This window comes from Anolis carolinensis, chromosome 2, assembly GCF_035594765.1.
Source record: "Anolis carolinensis isolate JA03-04 chromosome 2, rAnoCar3.1.pri, whole genome shotgun sequence".
Classification (NCBI taxonomy): Eukaryota; Metazoa; Chordata; class Lepidosauria; order Squamata; family Dactyloidae; genus Anolis; species Anolis carolinensis.
Genome location: NC_085842.1, coordinates 108,648,623 through 108,676,211, shown reverse-complemented (window position 1 = coordinate 108,676,211; position 27,589 = coordinate 108,648,623). Strand labels below are relative to the sequence as shown.

The 27,589-nt window shown below is 37.5% G+C and overlaps 1 protein-coding gene across 1 annotated transcript in view; it reads right to left on the bottom strand.

Moving 5' to 3' along the window:
- The window catches only part of pdlim4 (PDZ and LIM domain 4), a 78,897-nt gene that overhangs the window by 7,252 nt on the left and 44,056 nt on the right, over positions 1–27,589 (bottom strand). Inside the window, exon 4 of the mRNA XM_003217391.4 lies at positions 2,341–2,516. Within this exon, the coding sequence (XP_003217439.2) occupies positions 2,341–2,516 (176 nt within the window). The remainder of the gene's footprint in view (positions 1–2,340; positions 2,517–27,589) is intronic.

Sequence of the window (27,589 nt, the reverse complement as noted above, 5' to 3'; positions counted from 1 at the left end):
ACCATACTTCGCCACAGCAATGCGTGGCCGGGCACAGCTAGTTTAACTATATAACTTTGTTTAACTAACTGGGAATATATAAATAGACTGTCATGAAAACTGGTATGTAACTCAAGATTTTCCACTTTTCTCATTTTCAATTCCCTGCTACACATAAGAAGTTGTGTGGTGCTACATCTGCAGTTACTCATTATTATAGTTGTTTTAAATATACTGTCATGTAAAGCATGTTAGAGGACACAAATGACAGAAATGGGTTTGCAGATTGAATCAGTTCCTGTCTTGAGCCTAAATAATCACTGATTACAAAAAATGTACATTGTTGGTTGTATCTGAAAGACCTTCCCTAGGCCTGTTTTTAAAAAAATGCATCTGAAGACCATCCAAGTCTGGTGCAGCAAAAAGCAAAAACATTACAGTACTTTAACAATTAAGCAGATTTTTTTGGGTGTAAGCACTAAGCAGAAAGTATCTGATAAAACAGACTATTCACAGAAATGTGTGTAAAAAAATAGTCTAAGGACCCACAAAATCTTTAGTGTTTAAATTATGTAAGACAACCGTAACCATAATGTGAATCTACTTCAAAGATCTTTCAGCATGGTTTTCTGCATCTTGTTTTCAGTTGTTCTTTATGTAGATTTATACATGAACATTTAAATGTTAGGGTGATTCACTTTAGCTAGTTTGTATAAACTATTTTACAAAAATATATTCCTTTATTTTTTTCACAGGTTACACAGACTTTCCCCCCCCCCCCCAAATTTTCCAATACAGTAGAGCAGGCGTCCCCAAACTAAGGCCCGGGGGCCGGATGCGGCCCTCCAAGGTCATTTACCTGGCCCCGCTCTCAGTTTTATAATATAATATTTTTATATCATTTTAAATAATATATTGTATATACATATAATATTGATAATAATATGTTATACAATATAATACTAATAATACCATATAATAATATTAATTATATGATATATATTACATATAATATTACAGTATAGTGGTATAGTTCAATATAGTAATATATAATGCTAATATTGTGCTATGCTAATAATATAATATATTGTATGTGCATACAGCTGCTCTGAGTCCCCTTTGGGGTGAGAAGGGAGGGATATAAATGTAATAAATAAATGTAATAAATGAATAAATAAATAATTTTAGACAGGCTCGCCCAAAGTCTGAAATGACTTGAAGGCACACAACAACAACAATCCTAATTAACTTGACTATCTCATTGGCCAGAAGCAGGCCCACACTTCCCATTGAAATCCTGATAGGTTTATGTTGGTTACAGTTGTTTCCATTTTTAAATATTGTACTTTCATTGTTGTTTTTGTTTTGCACTACAAATAAGACGTGCAGTGTGCATAGGAATTTGTTCGTTTTTTTTTCCAAATGATAATTCGGCCCCTCCACAGTCTGAAGGATTGTGGACCGGCCCTCTGCTTTAAAAGTTTGAGGACCCCTGCAGTAGAGTCTCACTTATCCAAGCCTTGCTTATCCAAGTTTCTGGATTATCCAAGCAATTTTTGCAGTCAATGTTTTATTTATTTATTTATTTATTTATTTACAGCATTTATATTCCGCCCTTCTCACCCCAAAGGGGACTCAGGGCGGATCACATTACACATATAGGCAAACATTCAATGCCTTTTAACATAGAACAAAGACAAGACAAACATGGCTCTGAGCGGGTCTCGAACTCATGACCTCCTGGTCAGAGTGATTCATTGAAGTGATTCATTGCAGCTGCTCTCCAGCCTGCGCCACAGCTCTCCAAAATATCATGATATTTTGGCGCTAAATTCGTAAATACAGTAATTACAACATAACATTACTGCATATTGAACTACTTTTTCTGTCAAATTTGTTGTATAACATGATGTTTTGGTGCTTAATTTGTAAAATCATAACCTAATTTGATGTTTAATAGGCTTTTCCATAATCTCTCCTTATTATCCAAGATTTTCGCGTATCCAAGGTTCTGCCAGCCCGTTTAGCTTGGATAAGTGAGACTCTACTGTATTTATATCCTATCCTTTTCCAGCATGAGAGGTATCAGCATAAATGGCCCTTTCTGAGATACCAGTTTAAGACTAGTGATAACATCATAGGTCTCTAGAACATGAGCAGTCTCTGTTCTTAGGCTCTTCAAAATGTATATCATCTTTGGAATTTGTGTGTGCGTCTGTATGCATGAGTTTAGTGCTACAAAAACACAGATGGGAAAGGTATTTAACTCCCTCCTTGAGAATGTATTCCTTCCCTCAACCCCATGCTAAAGAGGTATTTGCAAAAGCACCTCCATTGTCATGTCTGGCTTGGTCCTCCTACCTTTGAGGAGGTGTGACATGGAGGCTACTCATTTGTGAAGGTAAACTGGGATCTGCATTGTTTGTATACAGCTGTGTAGGATTGTTATACTGCATGTTTGACATCGGTCTGTTGTCTGTTGGACTTCCTCCAGGTGAAAAGGTTGGGGTTCTTCGGTTTACAACAGGTCCATTATCCTAAATAGAGACAGAAACATAAGTTTAGTAACATAGTTTGATCAATTCCAATATTAAGCAACTTCTTATGTTGAATGGCAAGCCTGCATCTGTTTGTGTGCATCATGTCTACTGTTAAAATTGTTTCATTCCATAACATATATCCTACCTACTGGAAGATAAGGAACCAGCAGAGAAAGATTTGTTGTGTGGGAAAGAATGTAAATATATATTTAAGATATAGAGAAATGTCTTCAGTGAATTATTGCTGCTGCCTGCTGCATTAATTTGTTATGATGATTACAAATTAACAGTTAAAATCCATAAAACTGATTGAATACATATTTAAAGCTAAAACCACAGCACCTCTTGATTTGATCTCAAATTTAGACTTTGGCTGAAATATTGTAATGTTTAAATGTAAAGTATTTTCTTGATACCTGGATTATGATACCAATCTTAAATGAGAACAGCTAGGCAACACAGTCCCACACAACATAGCATTTCCATGTCTTTGGAGAGTGTCTGGATTAGTAAAGACACTGGATGTGTTGCAACAGGCATCAGCAGAAACATCCTGAGTCCTTGGGATTTCTCTGTAGTGCATCCAATCTCCAATGACACAGAAATGACAGTATTGCAAGGGCAATGTCATTTAAGGGGGGGGGGAGCTGGAAAGTCAAGGAAGGAAGTTCAAAGGCAGGTTAACAGTTGAACATCAAGAAAACAAAAACAATGTTCACAGATCATTAACATAATTTTAAAGTACACAGTGAAGACATTAGACATAGTGAAAGATTTCTTATAACTTGGTGCAATCATTAATCACAATGGAATTGCAGTCAAGAAATCAGAAGACTGGGGTAAAGAAAGCTGATAGGAAGAGAACCAACGGCTGGACAAAAGTTTTGTGAATAACTTGGACTGCCAAAAAGACACAGTACAGTAGAGTCTCACTTATCCAACACGCTTATCCAACGTTCTGGATTATCCAACACATTTTGTAGTCAATGTTTTCAGTATATCGTGATATTTTGGTGCTAAATTCATAAATACAGTAATTACTACATAGCATTATTGTGTATTGAACTACTTTTTCTGTCAAATTTGTTATATAATATGATGTTTTGGTGCTTAATTTGTAAAATCATAACCTAATTTCATGTTTAATAAGCTTTTCCTTAATCGCTCCTTATTATCCAACATATTCGCTTATCCAACGTTCTGCTGGCCCGTTTATGTTGGATAAGTGAGACTCTACTGTATAATCATATCCTAATGCAAATCAAGCCTGACAATGAGATTCATGTAACTTTATGTGTTGCAATATTTTCCAAGGAATGCCATTCTATTATCAGGGAACAAATCTCTGGTATCTTTTGAGCAGCTTCTCAGGGAAGAGATTATTTGGGAATGTCTGGGAAATGAAGTACAAACCTAGGTAGCTAGATAGAGTCCATCCAAATTGTGAAACTCCAAAACATTTTAGGAAGGATCTCTTGTTCTGTAGCACACTGTTGATCTCCTTTTCTACATATTATTTTCTCATAGACAGCAAAAGATAGCATCTCTTGTGCCCATTGTTTCATGCTCAATGTGTTTGAAACTGCCCAAAATTTAAGAATAAGACAGCTGGCCAAATCCTGGATAGGTTACAAAATGTCAACATTCCAGTCCAAAATGTCAACAGCCTCTCCCAAAATCAGCTGCTTGGTCCTAAGGAAAAACAAAGACTGTTCCCTGAAACAGTTGAACATAACTGCATCAGTAGTACTAGAGGGATTCCAATGGAGTAGAGTTCTAAACTATCAGACACTGCTTTCCATTAACTACCTCCCTGTATTTTTTTATTTATATTTTCAGCCTTTACCCCTATTCTAAATATGACTGCAAGAAACAGAGATATATCTTAGGGCACCACTGAACTTGTCATTACTGCTGAATTCCCAGGTTACAAGAACTCCAGTTGAAAAGTGAACTATAATCAATTTTTGCAAATTGTGACAGAAACACTATCATTCATGTTGTGGTGACTTTATGAATAGATTACTGTAATACATGCAGCTTCCCTATTAGCAGGCTTCACAGTATTCTCTGGCCCAGGCTAAACAGCAGATTTTGAAGTTTAAAGTCTGCCCTAAATGGCCTATGTGCCATTTATGGCATGAGAGAATTTTCCTGGCACTTAGTACCAACATCAAGGATTACCACAGATCCCGCCCTTAGCCTCCAGGATCTTCTGTTAGAGTCCCTGCTTTTGCCCTTCTACTGCCCAATTCCTGAATCCTTCTATTCCACCTTCAGTATTTTGATGTTGATTTTCCTGGTACTCATTGTTTAAAGTGTCATATTTTTGAATCTGAGACTTTTATTATGTACTTATTTGAAAACAGTATCGGGGCAAAAAGTATTCCTCATATCCAGGAAACCTGATGAGACTAGCAAGAAAACCTTTGGTCCATGAGGGTGTTCTCCCTTTCTTCTTTGAATTTTGCTCTTTCCTTACTTTCTAAGAAAATTTCCTTTATCTTTTTGGCACGCAATTCTTTTGTATCTGAATATTTCATGAAGCTACTGTAATATTTAATTAGCTATTCAATTACTGGGTCCCAGTCCTTGGAAATATTTATTTTAATTATGTCTCCAAGATTTCAATGTTTAAAACTATAGTTAGGTCCTCTGTCTTGAGGGTTAACTAATCAGACATCTATAAAATCTCAGCTGAGGTTTTCTAAAAAAAAAAAAAAAGACTGTCCTTTTAAGATTATTTTATGTCTTGGGTCTTTATTTATTTTTGAATTCAATGTAATGTTCTTGTTTTTAAAAATGTAGTAAAACTACACACCCCACCCACACACCTAATTTGTATACCTTAAACAGATAAAATAAGTATTGATGAGCTTAGAAAAGACAACCTTTGCAAAACAAGACAGAATTTAAGCAGGATCATGTACCATCCACATAGCGTTGGAGGAAACTGATTATCTTGATCCTTTCCAAACTGGATCTGGCCTGGAAGAGAAGCCAATCCTAGATGATTAACTAGTTTTGAAGACAGTTGGCTTGGGTATACTCTTGGAATAATCACTATCCAGGCAGCGGGTGGAAAAAGATACATCCATGTCTTTATCCTCCCCACTTATCCAGCTTCAAGTATACCTGTAAAGCTAAATGGCACAGTAGGGATCCAAAACTCAAAGTACCACTGAGTTGATGTTGCCACCTCTCCCAATTCATTTCATTGGGAATTATTGGGCATGGGACAACAGCCACGCAAAAGCCCAGAAAAGATGCCTGTTGCCTGGCTTGTGTGAGCAGATAGTTCATCTCTTGGCCATCCAGTATTGTTCTCTATTTCATCACAGAAAAGTTTATACAGTAGATAATATGAGTTTCTCCTGTTTCTAATTCTAGAATGTAGAGATTACAAAAGAATTGAAACTTTCTTCCTTTGGCAACTCATAAAGGAAGATAAAAGTATATGTATCTTATAGCAGTAGTAACACTGGCAACAAGTAAATCATTACATCAAAAAGCTGAGTGCTATATCTGGAGACTTGTTTTATATTGCCTGCTGCACTGGAAGCTACTGGATTTCCTTTTAATAAATTGTTTCATTAAGTTCTATGTCCCGTAAGTTTTACATGTGTTCTGAAGCATCTAGCTTAAAAATGCTGTTGGTTTCCAAGAGGGAAGAAAAAAACTTGGCACACAATTGTTTTGCCTTATTTTTGCTTAAATTGAAAAAAGATTTAGGGGTATGAATGCAATTTCCTTTGCAATTAGTATTAGTGAAATCATTTGACATTTTATTACAGCATAATAATCTTTAGGAAAGAAGTAAAAACAACAAATTAGTCAAGTAAGAAAAGGCATGTTTCAGAACGTCCAGAAATATAAGTATGTGGAAGCAGAGGCAGTCCAACAATGAGGCGAATTAGGCAGTCGCCTGTGGCGCAAAACATACGGGGGCGCAGTTGATACTGCTTTTTCTGTTGATTTGTTGTAAAACATGATTTTTGGTGCTTAGTTTGCAAAATCTTAATATAATTTGATGTTTAATAGGCTTTCCCTTAATACCTCCTTATTATCCAACATTTCCGCTTATCCAACGCTTTTATTTTTCAGTGATTGGTTTTGGGGGGGGGGGGGGCGCCAAAATTCTGTTCACCTACACTTGAAAAATACCTAGGGCCGGCTCTGTGTGGAAGATACCTTTATCTCTCTTCAACTTTTTACTGTAAGCTTGTGCACATTTACTAGAAGCAAGTCTCATTACATTCAATGGGAATTCCTTATTCATTAACTCGAAGAGAATTGATTGGACTTCTCTAGTTAAAACTTTCATTTGCAAAAATATATCATGAGTAACAATGTACTGTAGTCAATGGTGTATACTGTATATACACAACATGCTTACCTGTAACTGTAGTTCTTTGAGTAGTTTTCTGTGAATGCACACCAGTGGGTTAATTGAGCTTGTACATTGCAATTTAGAACCTTCTAGAGCTCTAAAGGATACTTTTTGGTGGTAGCTTTGCCCACCATTCCAATGGCATATAATGAGTGGGTGCTACCATTGACTCGGTTTGAGTTCTGCTGTGGCTGAAACATAAGTGTAAATGTGTAAGGCATGGCAAGTGGAGAAGGTGTGTGTGTTGTGAATTCACAGAATACCGACTTGAAGAACTACAGTTACAAGTAAACAACCTGTGTTTCTTCTTTGTGTTTTTTGCGAATGCACGCTACTACTACACAGTTAATTTCCTAAAAAATGGAAAGTCCTAAATCAAGGAACAAAAAATGCCACTATGGGGATGTTCACGTTTGCCTCCCTTTTCTTGAATTTTAAAAAGATGAAAAGTTTCCTATAATTCAGACACAGCAACCGCCATAAGACAGAGACTTAAGCTTTGCTTTACTATTAATAGTTACTCTTTTATAAATATTTATCATCAACACTCTGCTGGGTGCTAATATACCGTACACATTAGCTGACACTGTGACATAGTTACTTAGCAGGAAGAACAAAAATGAGAAGGCACAGAAGAAAAAAGAGTTTATGAAAACAGAATAAACAAGAGGGATAGGACAGGGTTAAATACTGTCCCCAAAGAAGAATATAATCTGGTTCTTATTATGTTGTGAAACATAACCCAGAGGAATGTATGTTTCACTTTTTATTAGAATATTTAGAGTTTTACAATGAACTCTGACACACTTGGATAAAGGACGTAAAAATTGGTTTAATAATCCCTAGAATTCCTAATTAATATATGCAACCCGATCTTTAAATTAAAGGATTGCAAAGAAGTTTTAGTAATAATTCTGAGTCTCATAATAAAGGGAAAATATGTACTTTTTAAAAATGTTGCAAAGTAGAGATTGATTTACCATGTCTTATGGTCTTATTTAATACAGAATCAGCATAATCATAATAACATTAAAGTTTAAAAATGTTTGACACAGAAAGATGGGAAAAGAAGATTGTCAGTCTAGGGGGAATCCTCCTGGAGTCATCATTTCAAAAGATCTTAAGACACAGATTTGCATATAAATCCTTTTTTGGCAATTGGAAATACTTCATAGTTTTATTAGTAACAGTGAGATTTGAAGGCTGCCAACATTGTGTCTGTGTTTGCTTTCTCACCACATTTCTAAAATCTTTTGATGTTGTCAGTTATACCTTCTCTATGCCCAGAAGGATTAGTACTAAGTATCTGTTTTTAAAACTATTTGGAATAATAAGTAGCATCTTTTTCTGTTCTCCCTTTATATACAATGCATTAGCTTTAGCAAGTGGAATAATCATTTGAAATTGCTTTCTTGCCTGTTGCTATTTTAAAGGGCTTTATCTGTTTATTTCGGAGGCAATAGTCACTAGAATCTAATGACTGCTTGTACTGAATCTGCTTCTAAAGCTAGAGCTATACAAAACCATTTGGCTAAATGAAAAATGATTGCAATCTGGAGAATGTATTTAACAAACAATGGCTTTCCTAATTCTCAGTCTCATCTAAATATGGTCCGAGCTATTCTTCTACAGGATCAGTAAGCTGTAAACATTGTTTCCAGATGTTATGTTTTTCCTCTGAGCCTATCCAAAAGTTGGCATCACGGGGAACAAAAAGGGTGGTATACAGCTGTAGGCTGCTCCATGTTTTCTCTGACAACCTCATCAGATGGGGTACTTTTCAGTGGAATAGGACGGTTCACTTTCCCTTTTGTGATGGAGTTTGCTGGCTCCCATCCCACAACATCAAGCTACTTCCAGTGGGGCTACATCGCAAAAGGAAAGGTGAACTGGCTTATGCCACTGCCACGGCAACACAGGAAGCTTCATAAAGATCAATGGGGAGAAGCCAGGCAGCAGACGCTTCCCCTATGGGATGAGGTGGGGGGAAGCCGGGTGATGCGGGGTGTGGGGTGAGAGGTTCCTCCCACAGGCACCGCCAGATTCACCACAATGTGTGGAGATTCTGGTGGCCACTATGTGGTCATCAACTTCTTTCCCTCTGTCTTAAGTCTACTGATAGCTGGTATATCAGTAGTTGTTGCTCTCACTGCTCCTTCTACAAGCCTGTGGAAACTTAGCTATCTTATCAACTACAGCTTTCAAACAGTATGACTGTGATCAACAAGTTATTCTGAGAGGCAAACAGAGAGAGAGACTTGAGGAAATGTTGGACACCATTATATAAGAGGTAATAATTTTCATTCTGTATTACACATTTTAGATCTTAGTAAAATTGCACAATGACAAAACTCAATTGAATCAATCGTTTACTAAGTAGTTTTGGATAGCTGTCAAATTAAATAAAAGAAGAAACTCCCTGTTCAGGAAAGTCTGGTGCAATTCAACTTTCCATGAAAGCATTCGATGTGTACATTTCTGGTCAGAAAAAATAAATCCTTGTAAGAGACAAAACTCAAGAAAGAAATGTACAATAATGTGAGCTGAGTCAGGGATTATGTACACTTTTTATTTACTTTTGCAGAAATGTATTAAAACCGCATAGGCTTTCCCTCAGGCACACATGAAATACTCCAAATTAAAGCAATGTTTGTATGCTATCATCTATAGTCTTCTGTCATTAAGGCTTCTTTGTTGGTCTTTGTTTTTGTCTTGGTTCACAGCCCTCTCAAATCCAGTGCTCTGCAGATGTGTTGGACTTCTACTCCCTTCAGCATGTCCAGCTACAGTTCAGCATGTCTCCAGAGCAGCAAATTGGAAAAAGTTGGCTTTCATAACTGTATTCATTACATTTTGTCATCTGTGGCTTATGTCAACTGAGAAACCATGGAAAATAAAAATGGTATAGATATTCTCATCAAAACATTTTTAGCTGAAAGACCCTCAAGGTGTATTTATAGAACCCTGAATTACAATGCCATATATATATATATATATATATATATATATATATATATATATATAGAGAGAGAGAGAGAGAGAGAGAGAGAGAGAGAGAGAGAGAGTATATATATATATATTCATAAACAGTGGGAGTTATATTTTGGCTGACAGATTTGATTTGGGGTATTGGGATTTCCTTGTTTAGGCGGGTGTGAAAGTTATAAAGTATGTTTTTCAGGTATCTATGGTTTCACCAATGAAATTTGAAATCTGCTTTGTGTGTGTTGTTCAGCAGCTCAGTTATAACAGAAGTATAGTGTGTTCCTGCACAATTTCAGTTTCATGTAATCAGGATATTAGCAACCCTGGTAAAAATCTGAAAAGAAGCAATATCATGGCTGCTCTTTCAAAAGACTGATTTTTGTGGTAAAGATATATCAAAATATGAAAGCATTATGAAACTACCTGATAGCAATTTTTCCTTTCAAACCAGATTTTTTAAAAATATCATGCCTTTTCTTCTTTTAGCCACAATTTATTGTAGAGAAAAAAACATGAAACATTTCCTGGTAACTAATTATCCATGATATGCTGTGGTCATGGGAACAGCTGAGCCCATGCTGAATTAATCCACGGCAGGTTCTGCCAAATCAGTTACATCACTCTGCTGCCATGCATTGAATTCAGCATTACTGAATGTAGTGGAATGTGCCTGGTGATGTGGCATAAACTGACCTGGACTAAATTCAACGTGTCAAATGTATGTACACTACTGCACAATGACTGTCCAAGATGACACTTACTTGTAGTAATTGTGAGTTTGCAGATAGTTTTGCAGTAGTTCTAGCATTCTGTGGAACCCTTTATGGAATATCCTGATATGAGGCATGTATGTGATAAATCTGCAATATTTTGAATGTACGTTCTGAGAAGAAAAATGTATAAGCAAGAACTGCTACCATACTTGAAAGGAACATCTACAAACTCTTAAAATAATGCAGATAAACAAAACTGATACTAGTTTATTCAATTCCCCAAAGAACCCTACCTCTAACCCCTAACCCGATTTGGATCATTGCTACAGCTAGGAAAGCTAGACTAAATTACTTTTTATCTCTTAAAAAATATCACTTGGATGCAAATATTACTAATAGTGTTGTAAACGGCCTTAATGGGTAGTCTACAAGAGCCTTAAATTGCTGATTCTATCACTGTAATGGTTTGATTCTTCATGTTCAGCCACAGGAAACTGCAAATTAGAGACAATAAGCAACCATTCATTGCTTCTGAACTTCAGAAACTGTAGTTTGTTAACACTACAGTCAGAAAAAACCAACCATTGAAACCACAGTTTGATTCTGGCTTGCTTTTCTTCAACATGATTCAAACTAGCCCTGGTCTCTGGAGTTTGGGTATCATCCAGAACTGTAGTTAGTTTAAAACCAAATGTGATGCCTTAAACCCAGAAGTTTGTTAATAGAAATCATTTCATCTTATGTCCAAGTAGTGATATAATGTGTCAATGAACAATGAAAAGCAACTATATGAACATAGCTCCAGTTAATAAGCCATTTGTATGGAGTCACTTCCCATATGTCTTGGATAATTTTAATCATACAAGCAAGTTTCTATGATGAGTTTGTAGAACTGAACCAGATAATACTTCCTGAAAATGGGTACATTCTACATAGCAATATATAGGTGAACTGAGATCCTGAATGTTGAAGAGAAAAGTAATGTTTCTTATAGTAACACTTTTTGCCAAACAATTTTATTACACTCTTTATTTTTGAAAGCGTTCCAATTGTTTGTTATTAAAAAGATTTTCCTTAGATGTGCACATTCATGGCAAATAGATGAAATACAATAAAATGGGACAGGTTCTTTCATGTCTAGCTGTTGGCATCTTGGGTGTCTGAAGATTAAGCTTGACATATTTTCAAACTATATTTAGATTCATTTCTGTTGGGAACATGCTATCTGAAGAATAGTGACTACAGTATTGGTCAAAGATATGCAAAGTTTTCAAGCAAGTGCTTGATCCATCAAAAGGCATAGTTTCAGTTGTGGTTCTCTTTTCTCCGAAGTCTTAATAATTAAAGTATATCAAATTCTTCACTACAGTAAAGGTGTTTGTAGCTATGGTTTCAGTTGGAAGAGCTAAGATATTTAGTTTACCACCTGGAATGTTACAGTTTTTCACTTTTGCTTTAAGCAAATCTGGTACATTTATTGGACTTATTGGGATGTACTCTGAATTGTACTTCCTAAGCAATCCTATACTTAGAGGCATTTTTCTGGGTGATCTGGATGTATCACGGCAAAGCGTGGTGAATGGATTGCTTCCTGATACAGCATATAACATATCAGATGTCCTGACTTCTAGTTCCCACCCCCCTGCTTGAAATAAAACAAGCTAGGCCCAGGATATTTGAAATACCATTTTCTCTCATGTGAACCTGCCCATAATTTAAGATTTACACTAGAGACTATGATGTATATTGCATCATTAAGAGAGACTTGGTTGGTTGAATTATAGTATATGACCTTTTCTGGAGTGATGTCCAAAATGGAACTATCCTTTTTAGGATGTTGGACAGACTTAAACTTAATTTAAGTTTAGGTTAGCCATTAAGGTGTTTTTGTTCTTGTATTTTAACATTAGTATATTATAATCTCTGATTCTCAAACATGAATTTTTCTGATATTGCTTTCAAACTTCTGTTGAAATATTTAAATTGTAAGATACCTTATATGTACTTTTTGTGCTAAAAGCTTTGTCATATTATATATGTAGCCCTGAAAAAAACATCTTGTTAAACAGCTTTCTGTTATATGCAAATTGGGATAGTCTGATTGCCATAAAAAAACTAGATTTAACAAGGTTAAATTGTGCCTGAAAATCTGGCTTGTGAAATGGAGGCTTTCTAGGCTGTGGCATGCTGAAATGGGAGAAGGGAAGGGCCACAAGCAGATGAAGTATGTGGGCAGAGAATTAATGTTTCTCTTAGTTTATTAAGATTATTTTATCAACATGTTTGCCAATGCAGAAGAAAAATAACAAAAAATGTATTTATGGAACTAGGTCTACAGAGCAAGCTTTGGGGGAGAGACTAAATAGAATAGAATAGAATAACTCTGTTCTTTTTGCACATCATACGACGAAATTAAATGCCATCCTCAATCATATTATATATGTACAAATTACAAAACAAGCACCCATCCTTCTACATTCTGATTGGTATTGCACAACCCCTAATGCCACATCAGAATAAAGCTCTCCATATCCTAACAATTTTACTGAACACAGAAGTAAAATGATTTGGTTTTCACAACTATGTTGAAAAGGCAAGCATTTCTTGGCCTCAGACATAAAATGTATGAAAAATGTTCATTTTCATACATAATGATAGGGCTGTTTCTTCCACAATAACCTCAACAATTGATTACCCATTTGCAGGCATCTCTTACATCTGGAACAGAAGGTGGAAATGTCAGAACAACACTATGAAATCCAGGCCAATCTGTAGTGTGTTAGCTTCTAAATGCATGGTGTCCTGCCAAATACTGCATGCCTTGCAAACACTGTCTGGTTATCCTTTCCAGGAACATGACATGCCAAGTCATACTGAAAACAAATAGCAAAAAGCAAAACAGTAGCTGTTTCATGGCTGTACTTTCAACATCTATTTACCAACAGATCTTTTTGTCTTCAAGGCAATTTTCATGTCACCTGAAGGCTTCAAAATCTTCCTGTCTTTCAAATGGTGGCATCCATTTATACTTGTTGGCTGCAACCAGTATCATGAGAAGGCATTTTTAGATGTAGATGAAGACTAGTGGTAAAGCAATCCCTCTTTCGCTTCCTAAAGTGGATTCCCACAAAGTCCTATTTCAACAGATGATTCTATTTCCTTTCATCACCTTTTCAATGGCAACTAATACTTGCTGGGGTTCAGTTTTGGTTTCAGACTTTTAGCACCTTATATCCCTTGTATCTAGCTCTGTATATTTAAGTTTCATAGAATCATAGAATCATAGAGCTGGAAGAGACCTCATGGGCCATCCAGTCCAACCCCCTGCCAAGAAGCAGGAAATCGCATTCAAAGCACCCCCGACAGATGGTCATCCAGCCTCTGCTTAAAAGCCTCCAAAGAAGGAGCCTCCACTGCACTCCAGGGCAGAGAGTTCCAGTGCCAAACAGCTCTCAGTGAGGAAGTTCTTCCTGATGTTCAGGTGGAATCTCCTTTCCTGTAGTTTGAAGCCATTGTTTCGCGTCCTAGTCTGCAGGGCAGCAGAAAACAAGCTTGCTCCCTCCTCCCTATGACTTGCCCTCACATATTTGTACATGGCTATCATGTCTCCTCTCAGCCTTCTCTTCTGCAGGTTAAACATGCCCAGCTCTTTAAGCCGCTCCTCAGAGGGATTGTTTTCCAGACCCTTGATCATTCTAGTTGCCCTCCTCTGAACACTTTCCAGCTTGTCAACATCTCCTTTCAATTGCGATGCCCAGAATTGGACACAGTGTGATTCCAGGTGTGGTCGGACCAAGGCAGAATAGAGGGGCAGATTGACTTCCCTGGATCTAGACACTATACTCCTATTGATGAAGGCCAAAATCCCAATGGCTTTTTTAGCAGCCGCATCACATTGTTGGCTCACGTTTAACTTGTTGTCCACAAGGACTCTAAGATCTTTTTCACACGTACTGCTGTCGAGCCAGGCGTCCCCCATTCTGTATCCTTGCATTTCATTTTTTTTCTGCCAAAGTGGAGTATCCACTTTGTGGGTGGAAAGGGGATTCCACCTGAACATCAGGAAGAACTTCCTCACTGTGAGAGCTGTTCGACAGTGGAACTCTCTCCCCCGGACTGTGGTGGAGGCTCCTTCTTTGGAGGCTTTTAAACAGAGGCTGGATGGCCATCTGTCGGGGGTGCTTTGAATGCGATTTCCTGCTTCTTAGCAGGGGGTTGGACTGGATGGCCCATGAGGTCTCTTCCAACTCTTCTATTCTATGATTCTATGATCTTGCATTTGTCCCTGTTGAACTTTATTTTGTTACTTTCGGCCCATCTCTCTAGTCTGTTAAGATCGTTTTGAAGTCTGCTCTTGTCTTCTGGAGTGTTGGCTATCTCTCCCGGTTTGGTGTCATCTACAAACTTGATGATCGTGCCTTCTAACCCTTTGTCTAAGTCATTAATAATGATGTTGAACAGAACCGGGCCCAGTATGCAACCCTGCGGCACTCCAGTTGTCACTCCTTTCCAAGATGAAGACGACACATTAGTGAGCACCCCTTTGGGTTCGTTCGGTTAGCCAATTACAGATCCACCTAACTGTAGTTTTGTCTAGCCCTTCAGTTCTGTAAGGACTTTTTGTACAGGTTGATACCATGTACATATATCTAATTTCATATTGTAGTATAAGGCCTTATTATGTGTTTCATGCAACTGTATCTTATTCTGCAAAAATACTAATAACATTAAGAAGTAATTTGCTGACTTGCTATTTGTCTTGTTACAAACATAAAAATCTCTGTTTACACTTAACATTTTTTAAATTTTTTCCTGCCTCTGTGAGGTACAGTACACAGTATTTACTGAAAATCCTAACAGATTGCTGTGTGCAACTGTGGAGGCTATGTATTTACAACCCTAACCCTGCAACTATGTACATATTTAATATATACATTTCTAATATTTTAGAGTTGCATAACCAATATTTTGATGGCCATGCTTATGAAACATTTTATGGGAACATTTTATGGAGATACCATAAGTTGCCAGGAGACTTGAAGAGACATACACACAAACTGCTAATAGTCAGGTCTCCAGTCTTGACTATATTTTCCAAATGATTTAATGCCACATAATAAACAATTGTTTATGTCACGTTGACCAGTCATTTTTCTTGAAGGGGAAGCAAGGCTCTGTGATTGTGCCTATCACTGGTTGCTTGGTTGCAAATGGAACTAAATTAAAATGGGAAAACCAACTGCAGAGTGATTTATCCACAGGGAATGACTATATAGGGGGAAATTATTAACCAATGTCATCATCATCATGTCTCTTTTGAGCATTACCCACATAGGGAAAATATGGCAAAACTAAAGGCCTCATGATTTTTGTATGAGTACTTTATTCTTCTGAACTTTACTTGCTCATGTCATAATAGTTAAAACAGTTAATATCATCCTGACTTTATTTTTTTTCTGAGAAACATGGGAATCTTCTACATATTCTGTTGCTAGAAATATTGTAAAAGAAAGAACCTGATATATCATAGACATGTCACCTCTTAGAAATTGCACATTCAGTGACTAAAAGCTTCTAATTATGCAGTTTAATGAAAAGCTGATTATTTATCCATACATTTGATCTCTTCAAATATGAGAGTTGAACAAAGGAGAAAACATGACTGGGGTATCTTTGCTATTTATACCATACTCCAATATTTACACCAATAACTGCTATGTTCAAAAACTGATTTATGATACTTTTAAATATCCTATAAGGTAGAGATAAGAACGAGTGCTGTCAAACTGCAAATAGCAGCAGCTTAGTCAACATACGCAATGGTCAGATTAGTCCAACAACATTTGGAGGGCTGCATGATACCCTGCTAGGAGACAAACTCAATACATTCTTGAAATTAATCTATAATGCACACATCTCAGTCTATACACAGTGTGTTTTTGCATTAACACAAGACTAATCAGGTTAAAGAAACTGAATCAGAATGCAACCTTTCTAAAGTATACACTTCCCAGTTTAACTATTCTTAATTGTGATGGTTATTTGACATTAAGTTGGCTGACTAAAGGGAAACTATTACATAACCATAATTTGGTATATAATGGAAATTCAGAGTTATTATAGTTGCATAACTGAAAATCCAAGTTCCATGAGATTCAGCTGTCCAATCCTTATTTTATTTTGCTTCTCACTTCAAACCAAGCTTTTGATTTAACAGAACTGAACAGCTGATAATTAAGTATGGTCAAATATCATTGTGTTGGTCAGGGAATAATCTGATTCATTGGGATCAGGAAATCAAGCTGCTTGTAATGTCACTGTCACCAAGCCCACAAAGAAAGGGCTTACTCTCTTCTTTCTTGGAAGATGTAGACATGCCCTTTAGGGATACTCCAGTCTTCTGGGGTATTACTGTAGTGTACCAAGCACTATCATGATCTCTGTCCCAAAACTGCAAAGGAGACAACAGAATCTGTTTTAGGAATACTTTCCTCTTCACTTCAACTACATATCTATCTATGATAAAGGTTGGCTTTCCATTATCTGGAAATATGAAATACTCCAAAACTAGAGACTGTCAGCTGACCCCTTTTGCCTTTGGGGAAAGGGGCTTAGTCACACACCCAGGACCTATCAATAGCAGCACTCAGTTTGGGGAGCACCCTGGAAATAGCCCACAAAGATGAACATGGAGCAGCCTCATTAGCTGTCACCTGTATCCAGCCCAGAAAGAATGAAAAGACTCAGGGGGGAGGGCAGTGGGAGAACTTTACTCATCCTTCATGGCAACTTTTCTAAATGGGCAGAAAGTATGGTATGCTGAGAGCCAGACAAGTGTCCGATAAGTTTGCTTTTTACAGATTCCTTGTTTTAGTAGAGTCTTCTGCCAATTTCTCCTCTTCTGTTTTCTCCTCTTGATAAAAACTCAGATGATTTGGAATATGTGACTAGCCCCCCTCCCCACCCCCCATTCACTATGTATATGCAACTATAAACACCCTCCCCCAAATCTAAAATCCAAAAGGAGACTCAACCTGTATATGCAAGTAACAATGTAATGCTCGATGTAGTAAAATAATGATATACAATCTCTGGTACAAGAATCATAAACAACAGATACAATTTTCCAGTAATCCCAATGGGTTCATCTACTTTAGTGGAGCTTGGATAGTGTTTTTTTTCTAGTTTCAGCATGAATAACACACTAGCACACTCTCTTCTTTATTTTTAGAATAAGCAGAATCATTTGCATGTTTTATCATTTCTAAGGAGCATTTCTAATCTATCATGGTTTTATTTATTTATTTATTTCAATTATTTATACCCCGCCCTTCTCACCCAAGGGGACTCAGGGCGGCTTACAAGTGGCAATTGATGCCGTTACACCGTTAGGATGCCATTTTTTTACTCAGCAATTTGATCTGCAGAAATTAGATGTCTCCAGAATAGTAATGCCACTGAATTGTGGGAAGGGAAAAACACTGAACAAATTCCTTCTATTCATAGCTGATTTGCATAAGAGTAGCCGTTAGGCTTTTGCATGTTTCTACAATAAAATCAGCCTTCAAACAGAGCTGCTGTTCCTGTGTGATGAGGAATCTAAAATAGTTCCAAGGTGTTGTGTCATCCTTCATTTTCTCAAAAGCGTAATGACAACTTTCACAGTTTCCAATACACCCCAGTTACTTGGTTGGAACTTTTATGCCTTCTTGATATTTCATAGCTCTGATAAAGGCTTATTGCTACTGTTATTAGAGTTTCACCTTAATTTATATTTCTTTGTGGGGTTTCCTTTGTTTTCTGGGTTGTTTGAGGGGTGAGGAAATGGTTAATCTTAGAAAATGAACATTATTTCATATAAAGAAGGGCATAAAATTTTTAAAGAAATTTCATGCAGACTAACAAGGAGAGATTTTTCTGTAGGTTGCTGATCTAGCCTTACATTTCCCGAGGGTCATCTGAGAGATGAGGAAATCTGTCAAGTTTTCATGTGCATAATTCCTAATATATCCTTGTACCCATGTTCCTGAATATATGACTTTTTTTCAAGGGATTTCCATTAGTATGCGTTTTGGTTTGCTCACTTCCCCTAATATGCCTATTTCTGTATATGTTTTTGGATTGGAGAACTGTATTGCAAAAGGTCATGCAAAGGAACCTGCTTTTATTACACTACCACTTATCCATATTAAGGATGATTTTTCAGCAGCATAGACAGAATTTGTCTGTGTATTCTATTATATGTGTTTTTTTTATCATGTCAGAAGTGACTTGAGAACATACTGCAAGTTGCTTCTGGCGTGAGAGAAGTGGCTGTCTACAGAGATGTTGTCCAGGGGACGCCCAGGAGGCTTCTTTCATGTCCCCACAGGCTAGAGCAGACAGAAGGGAGCTCATCCCATCTTACGGATTCAATCCAGCTACCTTCAGGTCAGCAACCCAACCTTCAGGTCAGCAATTCAGCCGGCACATGGGTTTAACCCATTGCGCAACTGTGTGAAGTTTTCACAGAACAGCCTCATCATGTTGTCCGGAAAGAAACTGAATCGGCACAACAATTGCAAGTGGCCACACAAGTTTCCAGATAGTCAGCCCTCAAGGTTTTATGAGGAATATTGTAAAACTAATGATATATTTAAAGCCTTGCTTTTAAAAAAATGTTAGCCACATATGTAACCAATTATGCTTAGCAAAGCAGAATGGAACAGATGTTAGAGTAAATAAGCCTCCTGATGTAGCACTGTAAGTGCTTGTTTTCATTTCAAATTCAAGAATAATTGGGCTTGCTAGGTTTTTATAAGTGAAACTGGAATTTGTTTTTAAAACAGTTTTGCCATATCTCCTAGAGAACATCACAGCTCCCTTACAACTTGTTAATTTCTTAGCTTCTACCTTAAGAATATTGGGCTTGAAAGCATTATTTAACATATTATTTCAGAATTAAAAATTATTCCCTCTTGATGTTGTGTTAAAATACAGGTGTGATATGGATGAAAAATAAATTATGTTTTGGTTGCGTTTCCATTAAAGGAATTTTGTGCAATGCGAAGGAAACAAGGCTAAATGATATGTTAGACTTTTGAATGACACTAATGGTATAATTACTGTCATGTATAAATTCAAAAGGGCAAATGAAAGACTCTACACTTGTGGGTGGCCTGGTTGTTAATCCAGTCAACAAAAGACCATTGTTATTCCAACAGGAATTCAAAGTGATGTGGGTTTTATGGAAGTACATCTAAGCTCCATACACTGTTTTGGGGGGCTTCCTGCTAAAGCTGTAATCAAGAACTTTCTCTATGTATGATCATGGATCTCTGACCGCAGAAAGCCTAAGGCTGAATTCATCAAAACAAAAAAACAAAAGGCGCTGTTTACTATCATTCTAATTACTTTACTGTGAAATGTTTAGCCGCGTATTGTCAAACAGTTTCAGCCTTGTGGATTTTCGGGAAGCTGCCAAGGCCTGGTTTGCACTAGACCTTTCTCTCTCTCTCTTTCTCTTTCTCTCTCTCTCTCTCTCTCTCTCTCCCCCCCCCCCCCCTAATAATCAGGACTCTGCAACTACTGTCAATTAACAAGAGCAGAGCCTGACCTCACAGTCTGAAACACGAGTTTCCAATATCTGCTGTGCCAGCAAGCTGTCAAATCTGGCCATATGCAAGTGGTCAAGAAACCAAACATCCCATTCTTTCATTAACACCATATGGAATTATTTTGACTAAAACTCTATATGAGACAAAGCATGGAGGAATTTGTAATAACAAATATCCTTTTTATTGGCATGTGGCATTATTTATACTACAGCGATATGGCTTTGGCATGGAGATTTATTTTTTAAATGAGCATATAAAACACATAGGAAAACTAATTGTAACAGTAGTATAGTGCTTCAAAAAATTCTAAATACCTAAGTTACATTATTACATATTAGGTAGGAGGACAGGATGGATGACTAAGTGACTTTTGCTATGAGTCCTAAAAGACTGAGTTGAGAAGCTACTTTGTTCTTCTTAGTTTAGTCTTTTAGGACTCATAGGAAAACTGAAGCAACTGCTGTGCAACCTCACCAGCCCTCTCAAGCTGTAATCAGATTCCACATGTTGATGTACTGAAGCCAAACTCTAAACAAAGCAAAAAAGCAGTCAATGGCAGCTCTTCAAGAGCAAATGGAAATAGAATGAATGAAAATGGTGGGTGGTTATAATGCAAAGCAGGTAAATAGGAACACTTCAGAAATCTTTGGAGACAGTTATCTTAAAATAGATGCCACATAATTAACAACATGACTATTCACATTGCTAAGGTTTGGAAAAATATTAATGAACTCAAGTTTGGAAAAGGATAAAAATAATACAGTTGTGGGTGGAGGAAATGGCTATGTCATAAAAAGAACAAGCGAGCAGGAAATTCTTCGGGCTGCTGTGAGTTTTCCGGGCTGTATGGCCATGTTCCAGAAACATGCAACTCAGTGATTCTGGCCATGAAGAAATGAAGAACTGACAAGTACTGAGTGTATTTCATTGCATAATAGTCACCACCACATGATAGTTGCACTTCCATTTCTTGGGTGGCAAAAATTGTATTTTTGTTTTCATTGCATAATAGTTGCACTCCCATTTGAGGCTGATTTTCCCTTTTTCCCTCTCTATGAAGCTCCACTCTCTCCTCCCTCCTTCTTTCGAAGCAGTTTACAAAACTTGGAATTAAGTTCTTTGGAGGAAGGAAACAGCAAGAAATATCTGAGTCACAGAGACCTCCATTTCAGGTTTTTAAAACTGCTTTGCCTCAGAGGAAGGGGAAAGTAGAGAAGAGTGGAGCTTCAAAGACCTCCATTTTATAGTTTCTAAACTGCCCCTGGTGGTGCAGTGGGTTAAACCGCTGAGATGCTGAACTTGTCGATTGAAAGGTTGGTGATCCGAATCTGGGGATCAGGGTGACTCCCACTATTAGCCCCAGTTTCTGACAACCTAGCAGTTCGAAAACATGAACATGTGAGTAGATCAATAGGTATCGCTCCAGCAGGAAGGTAACAGAGCTCCATACAGTCATGTTGGCCACATGACCTAGGAGGCGTCTACGGACAACGCTAGCTCTAGGCTTAGAAATAGAGATGAGCACCAACCCACAGAGTTGAACACAACTAGACTTAATGTCAGGGGAAAACTTTTGTTGTTGTTTATTTGTTCAGTTGCTTTCGACTCTTCGTGACCTCATGGACCAGTCCACGCCTTCGCCACCCCCAGCTCCTTCAAGGTCAAGCCAGTCACTCCAAGGATACCATCCATCCATCTTGCCCTTGGCCGGCTCTTCTTCCTTTTTCCTTCCTTTTCCCCCAGCATCATTATCTTCTCCAAGCTTTCATGTCTTCTCATGATGTTGCCAAAGTACTTCATCTTTGTTTCTAATATCCTTCCCTCCAGTGAGTCAGGCATTATTTCCTGGAGTATGGACTGGTTAGATCTTCTTGCAGTCCAAGGCACTCTCAAGATTTTCCTCCAGCACCAAAGTTCAAAAGCGTCTATCTTCCTTCGTTCAGCCTTCCTTATGGTCCAGCTTTTGCATCCATAGGTTACTATGGGGAATACCATTGCTTTGACTATGTGGACCTTTGTTGCCAGTGTGATGTCTTCACTATTTTATCAAGATTGGCCATTGCTCTCCTCCCAAGAAGTAAACTTCTTCTGATTTCCTGGCTGCAGTCTGCGTCTGCAGTGATCTTCGCACCTAGAAATACAAGTCTGTCACTGCCTCCACGTTTTCTCCCTCAATCTGCCAGTTATCAGTCTGTCTGGTTGCCATGATCTTGGTTTTCTTGATGTTTAACTGCAACCCAGCTTTTGCACTTCCTTCTTTCACCTTGTTTATAAGGCTCCTCAGCTCCTCCTCTATTTCAGCCATCAGAGTAGTATCATTTACATATCTAAGAATGTTTCTTCCAGCGATTTTAACTCCAGCCTTGGATTCATCAAGCCCCACACGTCGCATGATGTATTCTGCATACAAGTTGAATAGGTAGGGTGAAATTATACAGCCCAGCCATACTCCTTTCCCAATCTTGAACCAGTCTGTTGTTCTGTGGTCTGTTCTCACTGTTAAAACCTTTACCTTTACTTTAAACTGCCTTTCCTTCAGAGAAAGAAGGGAGGGAGGAAAAATCAGCCTAAAATGTCTCTGCAGTTTAAAAAAATAACAAATAAACACAAACTGAGCTGTTTACTTGTGGCTGGATCATCCCTTCTCTTTTCATAGGTAAAGCTTTTTATTTATTAAAAAAAAACCCAAACAGAAACTGGAGAATCAAAGACATTGCATATTAGTGACACACCCATTGTACTTTAAGTGAATTTACATCTCCATACTGAAGACATATGCAACTCTTGGGGAACAAATGAGGTCCCTGAAGACTGGAGGTAAGCAAACGTTGCATCATGATATTCCAGACTAACACAGCTGCACCTTTTAATACAAGACTTTGGTTGATTTAGTAGTCTTTGTACATTTTGCAATTAAAACCACAAAAGATGAAGGAAAAAAGAAAGAAAGGTGGGGATAAAAGAGAGCTGGACAATAATTGATTTGTCGACTTGTCAATAACACCTGTAAGGGTTCAACAGTATGCAATTAAAAAGTTGGTGTATGGACACTTGAAAGGAAATACAGTGATTACTAAGAGGCACCATGATAAATATCACCCCCCCCCCCCCCCCGGTAACCTAATGTGAGGATTTTATGATCTGGCAGCATTACGATGAGCAGTATCTGCTGCTTCAGGTGCAGAAATACAAGAAATGAAAAATACATGAGTAACTAGTAAGTAGGTCTTGGGATATTTGAGGTTCCCAGGTGCAGAACCAGGTAATTTTGTCTTCATGTATATTCCTAATATACCATTATTGCATCCGAATGCAATAAAACCCTGGTCAGCCCCAAACAACCCACATTTTAGCCTAAAATGTTAGTTTGGCTGGATGCTTTAGAGGAAATTTATTACACTCCAGGGCAGCTTCTTTTATTGGCCGATTAACCTAGGTTACAGTGTGTGTGATCTCATTGTTTATGCAATACTGATTAATCTACACAACTTCAATGAGCCATGTCTTATTACTTACTTGCTATTATTCAAAAATCACTGTCAGTTAGTTTTCACTTAGACTTTGATCTTATGGTTGTACCACTGCTGAACCTAGTGAAATACTACTGAATACGTAACTGTAGTTTCATGAAACTTTTGTGTAACATAAGCAAACCTTTTCAAAATGCTTCCTAAAGTAAAGCTAACAGATGTTTGTAGCATTTCCAAGGGAGGAAATATATCTTAAAATAGTAAGAATAATGATTCTACATTGAGACCAAATGGTACAATTTTGGCTAGTCAATTCTGCAACTAATTTTTAAAAGATACTGCCAGGACTATAAATGGCCCATTACAGCACTGAACTGGCATTATAGCTTTAATTGATCATTATGTACAAAGGTTAAATCAACATATTATAAGATAAACACAGTGGCCCCATTCATCTCCACCTCTGCTTCAGTTGGTTTTCCTCACATAGAGAGCAATGAACCTGAATAAGAGAGATTGCTGCATGACTACACTTTCCACGTGATTGAGGACCCTGATACTTTTTTGATTCCCAGTTACATGAAGAATATCCACACATAGGAGAAACCTTTCCTATTCAGACATATTGTTCTTCACATGGGGAGAATGGCAGCACAAGAGATGTATGGGGTAGTGTTCACAATCTCCCATCTTCATGTGCTGAGTCAACACACATAATGTGGGAATAAAATTTATTCCCATCTGCCATGAGGATTGAAAATGGGAAGAACATTCCCCCTCCTTCAGTCCTTTGAGATCTTCAAGAATTTGCACAGATGGTCAACAGTGGCTCTGAGATTACATCTGCAAATCCTTCTGTATTCTTGGATACACTTTATCCAACTATAGAAGTTGTTGTCATAGGTCTGACAGAATCCTCAGGTAAACATAATATGACTTCTCATATGAGATTATTCATACTGGCCTTAATCCCATTGTTAGCTTCAACTAGGGTGAAGTCATTGAGTCAATTAAATTGACTTCCATATTGACTCACCATTCAAAAAAACTGATTCCAATGTTCTACTTTAATTGAGATTACCCAACAATGTTTTGGTTAATATGACTAATGTTAGGACCAAAATGAGAGATTTCTTTAATTGAGGAAATCTGAGAATTTTACTTTAAAATGTAAAAAAAGAAAGAAAAAAGGCATAAATGGCCAAAACCACAAGAAACTGATATGGGCCACTCTTCACTGTACACTGCTCCCAGTTATGAGCAGTTTTTCCAGGTCTGTGACTCAAATCCAGGTGATGAAAATATTTGAACGATAGGATTTTTCAATGCAGACCAGTTCCTATTACTTATTTCTCTTTATAGACTTCAGATTCACTGCAAGCCCACCATATGAAGTCAAAAATACAGATTAGAAAAAAGGCCAAGAGGAAACTGAAACATAAATAAGCATGTAATTCAGTGTCTTTCACAATTTGTTTTTCAAATGACAATAGCATTATGTAAAATCTGATCCTTAACAACCATAAGATTCATCCACTAACTCCAACTATTCCCTTTTAATTGCTTGCCCTCCAGTTTTATTCGATTCAGAAGAAGGCTATGTGAAAATGCTGTTTGTGTGCTTTGATCTTCTACTAAAGCTCTACTAAAGAAGAAATTTAGAAGAGTGGAGAAAAAACAGAATAAGCACCCCACAATTTTGTACTGGTGTCATATCCATTTTGCATTATTGAATTGCTTTTATGTTGTATTCTTTAATCTTAAAAGTGTTTAAATAAGAAGAGTGGTCGAATAATACACTGTATGTCTGTTAGATGACTAGAAAGCCTCATATCTCTGTTTTGTGATCCGTGGTGATCAGAGGCCTGGCTTTTCTAATGGTAGCATCTCTCCCAATTTGGAGGTTTGTTTGTCTCAATTGCTTTTTTCACACCATTCATGATAGTTGTGGGATGTGGGCAACCTCAGGCCTGTGAACCTAAGGAGAGGAGGAGATACCCTCTTTTGCTTTTTTCTGGTCTTGTTTGAAAAATTTAAAGGGTTTTCCTTCCTTATTCCAGCACTGAGATGGTGGCAACTGACTCTTTGAAAAGCTTAACTGAACCACTGGGGAGAGGAAGACTATTGCTGGAAAGATTACCTAACTGTAATTTAAATAAAGCATGGATTAATTTGGTCTCATTTCCAGTCAATAATCCTCTTTTTCAGAAAAACTTCAGGTCAAGTCAATTTCCTTAAGAAACATCAAGTCAATTTCCTTAAGAAAGGAGTTTAATAACATTATGTAACATGATTTTTATTCCTGGTTTATAAATATCATTTTCTAATTGATTCTATCATAAAAACATGGAAAAAGTTGATTAAACTGCAAAAACTTTATTTTCTTCCAGGACATCTTGTAGCACTTTTTGCTATAGTTTTTCTATGAATATCTCATCAATCCTCAACCATTTCAGTATAATTTGTGGCAGCCACAAAAATGAAGTTTCTGGACTATAACAACCCCTTTCAAAGTAAGCATCACACAATTAAGTAGGAATAACATAACCAGGAACATCATTTTTTTCACATTTTGTTACACAGTGTAATCAGGATGCTGCCAGGGAAAAAAGCCTGTTCTACATTTCTACCAACGTGACTTCCCTTAGTTCTGGGTTATGTAACATGATCATAAATTGCAAGCAGGTTAATATTGGACGAGGAAGTATTTAGATATTCTGGCATCAAACCACCCAGGGTTTGATGCCAGAAAATTTATTTATAAGAACAAACCAGGCTTTCTGGGGAAAAAATGTAATGACTGAAATTGCCAAATGCTCCTCAAAGACAGGTTTGTATGTAGAGTGAATTGACCCAAACTAAATTAGGGGTTATTGAGACAGGGATCACTGTAGCTATGTCCACTTCCCAATAATGTGGTGCCACTCAAAGTGGTCAAAACAGGCCACTCCTGGACACAACAGCCAGCTGCCTGAGTATCCAGGAGCACTGTTTAGTTCAGAAACAAAGCCAAAAGTCTGAATCTGTTCCTTCAGAGGAAGTGCAGCCTGATCCAGAATAGCTGTGCTCACCAATTCCATATTAGCCAGTTCACCTTTCTGGGTCCACCGCTTCTCATGTTTTCCCAACAAGACTGTTACCTCAACCCGAGGAACATAGCAGATGAACTGCAAGAAACTCCCCATTCTCCCAATGTATGAACTAAGGCTGGATTTAACCTGCCCTATAACCCAGGGTCTGATGCTAGGTTATCTTCTTATCTCAGATTATCTTATAGTGTAGACTCAGGCCCCTTCTACACATCTGGATAAAATTCCACATTATCTGCTTTGAACTGGAATATATGGCAGTGTGGACTCAGATAACCCAATTCAAAGAAGATATTGTGGGATTTTTTTTGCCTTGATATTCAGGGTTATTATGGCTTTATGGAATGACCCTCACATAATCCAGTTCAAAGCAGATAATATGGGATCAGATCCTGGGATATAGGGCAGTGTAGATCCAGCCTAACAAAAGGCAAGGGGATAGGTTTAGAGTACTCTCACCTGCTATTCTCCTGACATTGCGGAAGCATTTATGCTGTGCTGCTTTTCCTGATCTACCAAAATATACAACTAAGTCACAGGAATTTGGCACAAAAACAAATGAAACTAACTCTGAATGGCAAGTGCATTGTGCCACACCTGTAATCTAGCACCTAGAATGTCTCAAAGGGGTTGTGTTGTGAAATTCCTGCCACTGTGTGGAGAGTTTGTAATCATCCACATGAAGCTCCTTCAGATGTCAACAACCATGAAATGTTTACACCAGCCCTTTGGCACATCAATAAAGCACAGCTGTCAAACCAAATAATATACATTGTGCGAGAAACAAGAGGGTCAATATGTTGTTCAAAGTCTACAATTTCGCTTGG